At 40.3% G+C, this 13429-nt stretch overlaps 1 protein-coding gene across 1 annotated transcript in view; it reads right to left on the bottom strand.

The window, feature by feature from the left end:
- The window catches only part of tiam2a (TIAM Rac1 associated GEF 2a), a 53455-nt gene that overhangs the window by 12207 nt on the left and 27819 nt on the right, over positions 1-13429 (bottom strand). Inside the window, exons 10-16 of the mRNA XM_077621168.1 lie at positions 13181-13357; positions 12465-12569; positions 11865-11940; positions 11695-11784; positions 11416-11613; positions 10136-10227; positions 70-303 (exon numbers count right to left, since the gene is read on the bottom strand). Of these exons, the coding sequence (XP_077477294.1) occupies positions 70-303; positions 10136-10227; positions 11416-11613; positions 11695-11784; positions 11865-11940; positions 12465-12569; positions 13181-13357 (972 nt within the window). The remainder of the gene's footprint in view (positions 1-69; positions 304-10135; positions 10228-11415; positions 11614-11694; positions 11785-11864; positions 11941-12464; positions 12570-13180; positions 13358-13429) is intronic.

The following is a 13429-nucleotide window of genomic DNA, read 5'->3' as shown; positions in this document are numbered from 1 at the left end:
TCATTTGGTGTTTATTATTATTTATCTAGATTCAAATGATGCCCAAAAAAAGATCTTTTAAATTCTCACCTTCACGTAGGACTTTTCCGTGTCCACCAGCTCCTGAATGACCTTTCGTAAGCGCTCAGTGCTACTCATATGCTTGTGGCAGGGTCGAAGAATAGCGGCGTCCCCCCTGGACCCTGCGCCTAAATCGCCTGCCGGCTTCACCGGCACGTCCTTGGTGTCCCCCACCGGGCCGCCAGAGGCTGAACCTTCACCTTCGTGGAAGGACTGGTAGAGGTTGCACACAGTGTCCACGCTCTGCAGAGGGAACCAAAATCACAGTTATAAAATTAGATCTAGCAAATGGATAAAATGGGAATCGTGTTTGTATAGTCAAGCTTGTGTACATAAAGTTGCTGAACAACACAATGTCACATATAGCCGCACAATCTAGTGAGATTCAAAGTTAAAAAATAAATGTCTACAATGTACAAATGGCAACAGACGAAGGATTTACTTATTTTAATCTTGACGCATCGATCCGATACTGAGGAAATGTAAAAAGGGAGAATAAAAGTATATCCAAATAATCTATATAACAGGGTGATTTCAACCAAGTAACAAAAAGAAACACAATAATGACAAGGTAGTTTGAATTATTTATCATTTAAAAGTTCCAAATAATGATTAATGAAACTAAACATTAGATTCCCTTGATGCCTTGAGAACAACATAATTATGCATATATCTAAATTACCGTATTTTCCAAACTAAATTGCACTTTTTCATAGTTTGCCTAGGCCTGCGACTATCACTCAAGTGCGATTTTATGTTATTTATTTCAGCTCTATCTGACCACCGACAGCCTTTAATGTAGTTTTTTTAGGCTTAGGTCATCCTAAAAATTGTTTATTAACAGATGCCTAAATAAAAAAAGTCCTCCCAAAAATGCAACATATTCCCTCCTCATTTTTTATTATTTAGTTGGTGCCATCAATACGGTACATTACGTCTGAAAGCCACTCCTTTCGTGCCTTTTCAGTGATTTTCCATTTGTGAGTGCACTTCAAAATCAACCTCCTAATGTCTTCATAAAAATCATCTTTTGTGACAAAAACACTTCATCATTAGAACTAAGCTAGCCTGCTGTGCGCCCCCATTCATTATGGCTCAATTTCAACCCCCAAAATAGAGCCACTCCCGGGCAGTCAAGACGTAAACTACATTCCAAGCGCATCCTAATTCGATGTTCAACATCGTTATGATGCTCTCGCGGTCACCCCAAAAGGTGATTCCCATGGCAAGAAGTGTGCGGAGGTCACCTACGAGTTGTGTGTGCAGCACAGTGGAGTGGGCGGACCACCCTAGTCAGCACTCTTTCCTTTCCGAGTGGGTGGGTAGATATTTCAAATACTGCACATGTAAGCTTGAAAGATGGAGCCGAACAAACATACGCCACAGATCAATGTGTCCCACATTGCAGGCGCCACTTTTTAACTGCTTGTCCAAGTCGTTTAGTACCGAAAAAAGCAATACAGCAGTGTCAGCTTGAACTCTTTGGCTGGCGTAGATGGCGAAAATGTGTTTAAAATCAATTTAATACCTGATTTGTTAAACATTACATTACAATAAATGAATGATCCACATTATGGTATTTTGAATGAATCAACTCCCACCTTTGAAACTTTCACTGTAAGTTCCTTGGAGATTTATAATTTTTAAATATGTTAGACTTCTACGGCCACAAAAAAATGCTCCCAGAGAACATTACGGGTAAAAATATTCCATCAACTCTGAAGGCATCTTAATTCTATGTGAGGGTGTTTTGTTATTTCATGCAACCACGCAACATATTACATTGCTGTCTTGCATTTATTTATGCAGTCTTAAATCATACATTGCTGTTTTTATGCTATTTTATGTGCCAGAAAGCCCCCTTGGGGACATAAAATAGAAATGGATATGCACAGCGTAGGTTGTGCGGGTGGCTTCGGGTTAGTGTAGCAACTAGAACCCACCCGGTATAATGGCTGCGATCGTATACGACAGTATACGACATCTGTATCCTGCCACACATTTGCCCAGAGAATATTATCCATTAGCAGACATTTTGACAACCAAGAACAGAAATTATGCATGTCTTAGACAACCTCCAGTTATCTCGGAGGACATATTCTCATGTGCTCCGATACAAACGTGGCTAAAAGCCTCGTTTCTATGCCTTGCGAGCAAGTTGTTCCAACGTGTATTCACAGTATAAATCATTTACACTAAATACGTACCTATTTATTTTGACTGACGGACTACGTGGAAATATCGCAATACTTTTTTTCCAAGATTGCGGCTCCAGCATTTCTTATCGCGTGCTCGTTTGTTGTGTATGTGGGCATTTCTAATTTGATATACTGCGGGGAATGATGCTGCAGCGGCACACACACACACACGGACACACACACACACACAAACTCAAAATTCAATCAAGAAAGATGATGGGGGGAAAATAGAGAAGATTGAAGGATATCAGAGAAATGTATTCTTCAAGATGCCCGGTGGCCTTAAAGGCCCCCTATCACGTGTGTGTGTGTCTGTGTGTGTGTGTGTGTGTATTGTGTGTGTGCAGGTGGTACTTTACTGAAGTCAATCGATTGGATTTCCACAAGCCATCGTTCTTTTCTTTGCAAAAAAACACCCAAAATTTGCAGAAAAACTGCTTTCACCAGAACACCGATGACGCTTTTAATAACAAATACAATGTTTTGATTATGCAAATGTCATAACGCAGGGCCTCACTCTATTAATATTTTCAACAATGCGGTTGCTAATCGGCACAAACGAGGAGTCCTCTCGGTACACGGTCGATTGGTCGCCGTTTTTTTGGTCGCCGATCTTTTGGTCGCCCGAAAGGTTATTGATAATTACCATTTAAAATCGTTGCTCAAATTCCCTAAATACAAACTGTGAACTACTATTTAGTCATACTTAATGCCCTATTAATTATTAGGCTAAAGAAAATCTCCAAATTTCCCGGACTTTTATTGTTTTTTGTTGGAGAACTTGTTAAGACCCTGACTGACGTCCCTTCCTAAGGGGACAACTCATGTACATACAAACTCTTATACACTCACACGTCGGCTAAGTGAAACTGCTCATGGCCATTGTTGGCTTTTATTGATGCGTAGACCGTGTCGTTTTACCTTGTTTTGTCGTCGGTCTTTTGGTCGTCGGTCTTTTGGTCGCCCGTTGTCGCGTTTGGGGCGACCAAAAGACCGGCGACCAAAAGACGGCGACCAATCGACCACACACTCTCTGCTCACCATGAAGAGCAACCTGTAGAGCAGCCTCCAAGCGGCCGTGGCCTGTCGCTGCGTTCTTCTGGCCAAAGAGCATCCTTTCCTCCGCAGTCGGCCTCCCCTGGATGTCGGCATGGCGCTTCCAAAGGAAGCCAACTGTGAAAATATCTATTCTCTTTCTGTCTTGGTTTAATCTAGTCCAGTTTAAGAGCAAATCTCCACTTCAGTCCTTCAAGGAAAAATCTGCAGGTCATCCAACCAGTTGTTCCTGAGTTGTTGTTGTTTTTTTGCCACTTGGCTCGTCTACTCGCTTCCAGTATTTCATGCATCCCTGTCAGTTTCTCAGGTGTTCTCGATCCTCGGCTCTTCGTCTAACAGCATGTAACCGCTATGTATAATTTCCAGAGAGCTAAAATTGAAGCGGTGTGAGGCATCATCACGACTCTGCCTCAATAGCAACAGTACAATGTAGACTGTTCTGGCGTGTACTTCCAAACAGTAGAATAGCTGACTCAAAAAGGGGAGGCTGAACGCTGTTTGTGGGAAAATGCCGGTACACCAAAAGCACTTTTATCAGAGGGGAAAAATGTAATGTCTGTCTTGGAAAATGGCCCTGAAATCGTTGGACTAACAATTTTACACCCCTAAAACAAGCTATAACAACATAATAATTTTTTTAGCTGAAAATTTAAGTAAAAGTAATTTTTGTTGTATTGTGTGACATGTTAAAATGTTCAGATATGAAAAAAAGCAATGGTTTAATAATTTGAGTGTTTAATTTTTTTCTATCTGAACATTTTAACATGTCACACAGGACAACAAAAATAAATGTTACTTACATTTTTAAGCATTTTTAGAAGATTGCTTTTAAATTTTAAAAAATAACTATGAAACAAGATAATCAAGCTGGCCAAGGATATTTTTAGTATAATATATAAAAATAAAAACTGTACTACTGCTTGACAGGAAAAAACAAAATGCCACTTCTGATCAGAAAACATGAAAAAAATACATGCCGTTTGTTTTGTTTTCTTTTTTCCTACTAAGAAACAAGAGTCAAAACCATGCTGTGAGGAAGTTGTCAAAAAAGATTTATCCCATATTTAAAAAATACCAAGAAGACCTCGACTACGCCACTCAAAAACATGTACAAAAACGCTTCATCTTATTGGTTTGATGTGTCGATACAATGTCCTAAGGGTTTGTGTTCGACACAAAACAAAAATAACTCAACGCTGTCAAAGTCGTCACCATTTCCAAAACACTTCAACACACTTGAAACAACAGATAAAAAAAAAACTCCATCTAATGAGCAGTTGAGATGCCCAATCTGAGCTCAAGTAAACATTGTAGGGAATTCAAGCAGAGGACAAACAACTATAAAAGCCGTAGACTTGCCTTTAACTTTGTTTGAAACCGTGTTGCAATTGGGATCCATTTTCAAAACTGGGTAAAAGAGGACAAGCAGCAATAAATCAAACAGAGCTGAAGGGAGTTGCGAGCAGACGAGGCGTTCCGCTACAAACCAGCTCATTTACCCTTTTATTATTCATCCTAAACAAATATTATTCCACAAAGTCTCAGAGGCCTTTGGGAGAAAGCGTGTTTTTATAATGAAGCCGGCTCCAGATTAAAGCACCCATCCTCTGGCGACCTGAGGCTCTGCGCAAGGAAGCTGCAACAAAGGCAAAATAATGCTGGCCTGGTATGTTTTTATCATTTACTAAATTGCCAAATCAAAGCTCAAGGGCGGATTCTGCTTGTTGATGACATTGACCAATGCGCAAGGAATACGCTGGTGAAAACGGGCAAACTATTTTTCGTATAAACAAACCTCGGAGCTAACGTTTCACTAATTAAAGCCAAAATAGCAATGTAAAAATGTCCCTACAAATCAAGGCTGTGAACTTGAGGTTTAAAAGTCAGGTGGATTGTAGTCATGTCCCGATTGGATATTTTTGGAGTATCAGATTTTGAAAAATTCTAATTTGGATCATAAATGGCTGTGTTTTAAGACCTACCGTATGCATGCATGTACATATATATATATATATATATATATATATGTATGTGTGTGCTTATATATGTGTGTATGTATATGTATGTATATATGTGTGTGTCTATATATATCTATATATATATCTATATATCTATATATATATATTTCAGCAACACACTTATTTATTTATATATTTATTCATGTATTTATTTATTAACCCACTTATTACCTATCTATTTATGTCTAAAATGCCTTTCCTATTTCTGCATCCTCACCCCCTTGCTACTGTGACAACGAAATTTCCCGAATACGGGATGAATAAAGTTATCCAATCCAATCCAATATGGACAAAGTCTTGAAAAAAAAATTGGATCGGAACTAAAACGGTCAGCATCGGGACATTCGCAGTAGAGTAGGAGATGAATTATGCTCTTTGATTCACCTTAGCAAATACTTTGTCACAAAGCAACCTCCCTCAATGTCTGTAGCCAGACCATAGTTACCGTTCTTTGGTTCCTTTTAGCATCAGTCTGACAGAACAAGCAGCTCTCCACATTCTCTGCCGAGCAGGCCAGCGTATCTTTAAGAAAGCGTCCCAAGCTGAGTAGCACGGAAGCCAAGAACAGATCCTTCTCTTCGGCCTCATTGCTGGGAGGCCAGAACCAGCACATGGCAAGCAGCGAGCCCAGGGCCTGAGCCGGGGACCGGTCCCGCGTGAACAGCTCCACCAAGGTAGTGAGATACAAACTCGAGCCGGGATCTTCGCCGCGGTTCCCTGCTGGAGCCAAAACGGCGACACCGACGGCCACGGTGGTGCCGGACGCTCCTGGTGGACCCGTGTCATGGTTCTTCTTTTCCGTGGCTCTTTCCGTTTCTTCTCTTTTTTGTTTTCAAGCGTAAAGACTCCTTTCCAGCAACATGAAGTGACAGCAGCAGACAGGCATTAACTGCACCGCCACAGTAAACCCAGATTATTAGCCTGCTCACGGCCAGATGGCTGGCGGCTGATGGGCTTAGTCACAACACACACACACACACAAACACCTCCCAGAGTTGTGCTCCACCAAAAACAGACCCATGCTGAAAGCAGACTCATCCAACCTAAAAGTGGGGACGACTCTGGCTGCGAGCTAAACCAGATCCTGTTTTGGGATAATGCTATTACCACGCCTTATCACCACCTTCTAAATATTTGGGAAGAATATCATTGTTGCATCAATACACTCTGATTCACCAAATTTCCATATCGTAGCCCACAGGTGACAACGCGGCGGCCCACGGGCCAAATATGGCCCGCCACATCATTTTCTGTGGCCCAAGAAAGTAAATGATGAGTGCCAACTTTCTGATTTATGATGAAATTCAAATGGAGATTGTAGATTATTTCCTGTTTCCTCATTTTAAATCAATAATTGCAAACAATTTGTTCTAATTTGAATGTCCAAAAATGATCTATTGATTGGCACGATCGAGAAAACTGTCAATTTATTAATCGATTAATTTTGGCAGCCTAGTTGGAACGGCCCTCCGGATGTAATCGAAACTACCACGTGGCCCACGCCACTATGGACGTTCCTGGTATTCATACGCCATAATAAGAGTTTTGAACTGTGTTGACTAAGAAAGAGAAAATAACTGTAGCTAGACTACAAGCCCAAAGCCCAACAACAACAACCTTATCGATACTAAACAGCCAAAAATGCCAAGGATTCCTCATCATCCCAATTAGAGAATGCTCTTCCAGAAATGCCTGTCTGCAAACAGAGGCTTAATATGTCTGACTGCTGTTTAATCTTTTGTTTACTACGTGACATGACAGGCAACTAACTACATTATATGTCAATCACAGCATGGGTAAAGACAACCCAATTCAATTCTTCTTTTGGAATTGAATCGAGTCTTAACATCAAGGAAGAGTGGTTGCACTCCGCCACGGAGTCATGACCTCCTCTTCGACAATACACGACAAAATTGTTGTAATTTACTGGATTGTGTAATCCATTATCTAAAATGCTTCTGCCTATCACAACTAAAGTGGAGGACACACAATGATAATTTATATAAAACCATAAGTTGTTACATTATGAAACAAACAAAACACTTAATGGGACAGCTATAGAGAATTACGTTTTTTTTTAATTATTTATATATATTTGTTACGATTACTTCTGTGTTATTTTCATTTATATAAGAAATAAGCAATGTGGCAAATTTAACTCTCTTGACCGTAATTTTCCTGAGTTTTATATTGTCACTGGACATTTTTCTTTGTTCTGCAAAGTTTTGTTTCACTAGTGTTATTATAAAATGTATAACAGTGCTGTATATGCGATATACCTTCGAATTATTTTGTCCGCAGCCGTTTGCCATTGACAGGCATAGAAATCAAATTAATTTTCATGATAAAAGCTGGCATTGAGTGACCCTGTTTCAGGGAAATCTTTTCCCTGCAATTTCCCCAAATGTAACCTTCAAATATATTTGACTCAGACACCAGATCCCACGCGCTAACAACAGATTACTACATGTCCCTCCATCTGCTCTGATTTTGTGTATGGCGTCCGTGCATGTGTTCATTCTGCAAGATGCTTTGTAGAACTGACATCAAACAGACTCCTCCATCTTTTGTTAACTAGTGAAACAAAAGTAGTGACAATCCACATTCTCCCTATTCACACCCACATGACAACAACATGGGATGTTTGTCAAAAACAACTTTAAAATGCCATACATCTCTTCTTTAGGTTGCTAAATCTCCCTGCATTAATTGACAGCCACAGAAATGACAATCCGTCCCAAAAGTAAATACCACTGTTTACTCAGCCTAGTAAACACTTTGCCACAAATATTCACAGAGATCTCCCAGGTTTAATTAGCGTAAATTGAAAGTCAGTAGACCAATTAATCAAAAGGTAGCCAGAATTAGCGAGGCGGCTGATTACAAGTTGTAACAAGAGGCTTGAAATGGCCCCTTCCTTCTTTTCCATCCATCTTTATTGACATTCAGCACAAACATCTTTCACTTTTCCTTTCCGCGACGGACATGAGTCATGTAACGCAGCACGATCAATATAATGTTTTTGTAACAACTTGGTTGTGTCATATTTTATCAAAGAGAGACTCTTTTCACACCACTCCGACACACCTGCACACACATTTCTTCCATTTGCTCCTCCATAAAAGACAAATGCTGAGCCGAAAAGGAGCAGTGGCGCAGTGCAGAGGGACTGACTCATGTTGCCACAAGGAAGAAACCCACTGATGATAACAGAAGAGCTAAGAGAAGATTAGGCTGTCCTCCACTTTTGTCATTACGACACGAGGTCAACTTTAGTCAAGTCGAGGTAGCCTCGACAATTACCGCCAGTTTCCAAAAACTGGCCTCAATGTACAGTGCCACAATTGAAACTAAACTGAACGGTATATAGATTAATCTCACTATGCCTGCAACTGGTCAGTAGGGTCACTTAATGTGTGTAAAACAGCTATTTTGCAATACAGAACATGAAATTGGATTGCGTGAATTAAACGCAATGATTAAATATGCATGAACAAACACGTTGATGAACATGCACTGGCTCGGAAGCATCCATATACGTCTGCATCGTTAACAGACGGCTTTTCATGATGGCCATACGCACTCATTACCACTTTCTCTAAACACCAGAGTACTCCGCACCGAGGCGTTCCTCCCACAAGGCCCAGACTCACACTCATTTTAATGACTTCATTAAACTTAGTTCAGATATCAAAAAAATCTAACCAGGCGTTTAACAACCGCCGAGACGGAAATAGAAGCACAATCTGCTATAAATCATCAGGGACAAGAATTTTGGCATGTTCAAGATTATTTTTAAAGAATGAAAACAGGTGTGGCATTGTCTTTAAACTGAAAGTACGTATCTTCCGCACTATAAGACGCATCAAAATATAAGGTGTACCTTTAAATCAGGGTTGTCAGACTCGGGTTGGTTCGCGGGCCGCTTTAACGTCAGCTTGATTTCACGTTGGCCGGAGCATTTTAGATATAATATTTAGATTTTTTTAATAAATGGATTAAAAGAACTGAATTAAAAGCCCTGAATAATCAGTTTTTTATAGAAATAAAACAATGTTTATATTAGCTTTTTTATATATATTTTTAGATTTTACAAAATGATTTTTGAACTAAAAACACAGAAAAAATGAATTAAAAATGACAATTATTGATTTAAAAGGGAGAAAATCAGGAAATTTAATATACATCTAAACTCTTCATTTTAATTTGATCCTAAAACAGAAAGTCGGCACTCATGATTTACTTTCCCGGGCCACACAAAATGATGCCGCGGGCCAGATTTAGCCCCCGGGCCGGCGCTTTAAATGGAGAAAGAGCAACAGGCTAAATAGTCATCTGTTAACATAACAGTTTTTCCAGATAACTATAGCCTTAAAATCAATATAACAGGCGTGCCAATGATCAGAGTGAAAAAACAAAAAACATAGGTCACACTTATACTAGTCAGTATAAAAATGTGCGATTTATAGTCCAGAAAATACGGTAGGTGAGTAAGTGCGCTGTTAGCTGTCAATTACTAGTTACCGTCCTCCTTTCTAGAGAAAAACAGATGTGCATAAGTGTTATTTCTTCCTCCACTGATCATCCTCCATGACAGTAATAAGATGTGTTTATACTAGTGGGTATGATGGAGCATTCTAATTATGGTAATCTGAGCAATGGCTGCCAGTCTGGTTTACAGCCACCCAGCCGCCATTGTGACAGCTCACGTGCACACGCACGCATTCGGAAATAATAGAGACGCGTCCTGTGCGTGGTGATGTGTGCGGGAAAATGGAAACATTCTTTTTTAGCTCCACCCACCTTGCTGAGCTGAACGGGCCTGCGCTCGCAGTTGGTGGGAATCTCCATCCTGGTGCACATGGACTCGCTTCCCTCCGCCGTGGTGCACAAATCTGGGAGAGAAACAAGGAGACAGGGGGGTCAAGTTGTTCCTCACATCACTACGATGTAGAAATGTATTAAATCAGTGACCGCTACATGAATAATAGTCGGCTAACAGACTAGAAATGAAAGAACATTTTAAGTGACTCTCTGTCGTGTTGTCTGTCACGCATTGACCATTTCAAGAGCCGCTTTAAAACTTATTTTTAAATTTCTGATACGGCTCATTAAATTCAAGGTCCTCGTTCTAAAGCGTGTAACAGTTGGCACATGAAACGACTACCCTTGATGGTAGACTGGGAGGGGAGCCAACCTGATGGCAGGAGACAAAAAGAAAACTTCTGGACCGCCGATGGAGCTAAACGTGTCTTTTCCGAAGCGGCGATTGCTGTCAACCAAATTGCAGACTTCAGGATTTTTAATCTAAATTTGATGAGTCGGATTTAGATATCATCAAAGACGGAAGACAGATAGATTTCTCTTAGGAATGCCGTTTTGACAACAATTAATTCCTCCTCCATCAGTGCATACTTCCCTGTCCGTTAAGACAGGCAGGGATCATCCGCCCTCTAGAGACTGATAAGAAAACTGCAGGCACTTTGAACACGCCGTTTACTGTAATGAGGCTTTCAAGTCATTAATCCCTCTGAGTTTAATTAAAGATACTCCAAGGAAAGACTATGTTAATGGATTACTAGTGTTGAGATATCATCAAATGTTCAAACTGTTTTTGGGGGAATAAAAACAATTAAAAGTGATGACAATATGTGTGCATGCTGAGGGAAAATGGCATCATTTAACTTTAATCACTGCTTAATAATGTGTCATTTTGTTTGTTTGGAAAAGCGAAGTACAGAAGTCAACAATTTCTGGTTTGATTTTTGAACATTCTGCATAATGCAAATGAGAAGTCAGGAGTTACTGTTGTCACAATTCAGGAGATAAATTTATTACACTCAACAGAGTTATGATGAATTAAATATACAGGCCTGGCAGCCTCTCATAAAAAGGGAGTCATTTGTCAACAAAACAAGGTGAGGAATTTAGAGGAGAACAAACGCAGCTGCATACACAAAAGGTGTGTTTTTGGTGACGCAATTTCCTGACCAGATAACAAACTACTATTTGCATTTTGGATGAAGGCTCGCGATAACGATTATCTCAGGTTGAGGAATCTGCATGTTGAGCAAATAAAGTACCTGACGAAGACTTTGCTTTGAGTTTGAACGCCTGAGGAGGAAGTGGACGGTCAGAGGGAGCATTTTGAGGTGGGGGTCCATCCCGCCTTAGGCACATGTTGAGGCTTTGCTCAGAAAACAGCATCTGGATCAGCGTCAGGTCCAGACCGGATACACAGCGGCCATTCAACATTAAAACTTCGTCACCCTGACGTAAACCTAGGGACGCAAATATAACCGTGCTGGTAAATATAAAGCGTATAACGATGTTTGTGAACTTTGTGTTATTGCTTCTGGTACCTTCAGTGAAGCCTTGGCCATCAGGAAGCACCTCACTGACAAAAATCCGACTATTATTCTCACTGTCTATCTGTCCTGTTACTGCGAATCCTGTATGTGAGAAAACATCCCAAATGATAGAATGAATGAGCATAAAGTTGAAAAGGAAACACCTTTCAATGCCAGCTTACCAAAATCTCCATTGCCGCTTGTCCTGTTTAATTGCAGGGTAAAGACATTAACTGGTACCATCTCCAGCTGTCCAACCTACAAGGGTAATAATAAACAAATCAACACAACTGTCGTATTTTTCGGACTATAAGTCGCACCTGAGTATAAGTGGCACTAGCCAAAAAAATGCATAATGAAGTGGGGAAAAAACTGGAGTTTAAGTCACATTTTGGGTGGAATTTTATCTGATAAAATCCAAAACAAATAGCAGACATGTCAACTTGAAAGGCATTTAAAATAATAAAAAATAAGAATAGAGGCAACAACAGGCTGAATATAATTTTTCACAAAAATAAAAAAATACAAAAACACAAATTACATTTTTTGTGAGCCCCTTCTCAGTTCTTTTTATTATTTACAGGCAATTCTACAGGTTCATCCTTCCACCGCAAAATATGACTAGCGTGCCCTCTTGCAATTTAGTAAATGATAGAATCATTCTCTAAAAAAAATCAATCAATCAAACTCTAAAATAAAAACTGAGACTTATAGTCCGGATAATTCAGTAGATAAACAAGTGCTTAATAAAGAGCACGCTGCAAATGCTTTGCTCTCCTCACCAAATCAGCAACAAGCTCGTCGGGCGCCACCAATCGAACCTCAGCGTTTTCTCCCGCTGGCTTTTGCAGACGCAGTCGGTGCAAGTCTGGGTCCAGCTGTTTAGCCTGTTGACACAAGAGAGTCTAATGCTCAGCGGCTCGTGCACGCAGACTTATCGGACATATTTCACGCTCGGTTCGGCAGCTGCGGTGCAGCGCAGGCGTGAAATGTTCACTGAATTTACACTCCGCGACGAGACCGTTGCGGTAAACCAAATAACTTGATCCACCCAAGTGGATGCGGCCTATCCGTCAATCTTGTGGGACAAGTTGACACCGGTTGAATAGGTATGCATCTTTAAGCGCGTGTGAAATCACATTTGTTTTTGTGTTAAAATTGATTGTTTTGACACGAACAGTCTAAAAAAATAAGACTAACTGTTTTTTACTGAATACTATTAGGGTCACTGAAAAAAAGGGTGGGCAAGTTTCTCAGAACCCTGACTTTAAAATAAGGAATTTTACTTTATTCTTGGATTTCGAGACTTTCAAGTCAAATTCTTGGCCACTTTTTCTTCAATGGCCCTAATCTCAGAATTAGAAGGATAAATAAAGTCAGAGTCTTGGCGAAGATTTTTCTTTAATGGCCCCATTTATCTTCTTTAGTTTTTCCATAAATTTAAGATTAGAGTACAGTAGTATTAACAGGAGTAACACATATGCGACAAATCACTAACCTTGCAGACCTCAAGGAGAAGGTCAGAGGCAGTCTGCTGGTTTCTTACATGAACCTGGGCTGTCAGACCATTTGGCATGTAGACAGAGGTCAGCGTGCCTGGCGGAGAGCTGATGATATCCCATAAACCGTCCTCAGGGGGCGTAACGGAGTGCATCCCGGTGTGCGGATCCGATCTCTGCAGTGAAACAGATTGAGAATGAAAAAAAAATGCCGAACACGTGTACGGAAATGACAAGAAAGCAATAGC

Source organism: Stigmatopora argus, chromosome 15 (genome assembly GCF_051989625.1).
Source record: "Stigmatopora argus isolate UIUO_Sarg chromosome 15, RoL_Sarg_1.0, whole genome shotgun sequence".
NCBI lineage: Eukaryota > Metazoa > Chordata > Actinopteri > Syngnathiformes > Syngnathidae > Stigmatopora > Stigmatopora argus.
Note: the sequence above shows the minus strand (reverse complement) of the source record. Positions and strands in the feature narration are given on the sequence as shown.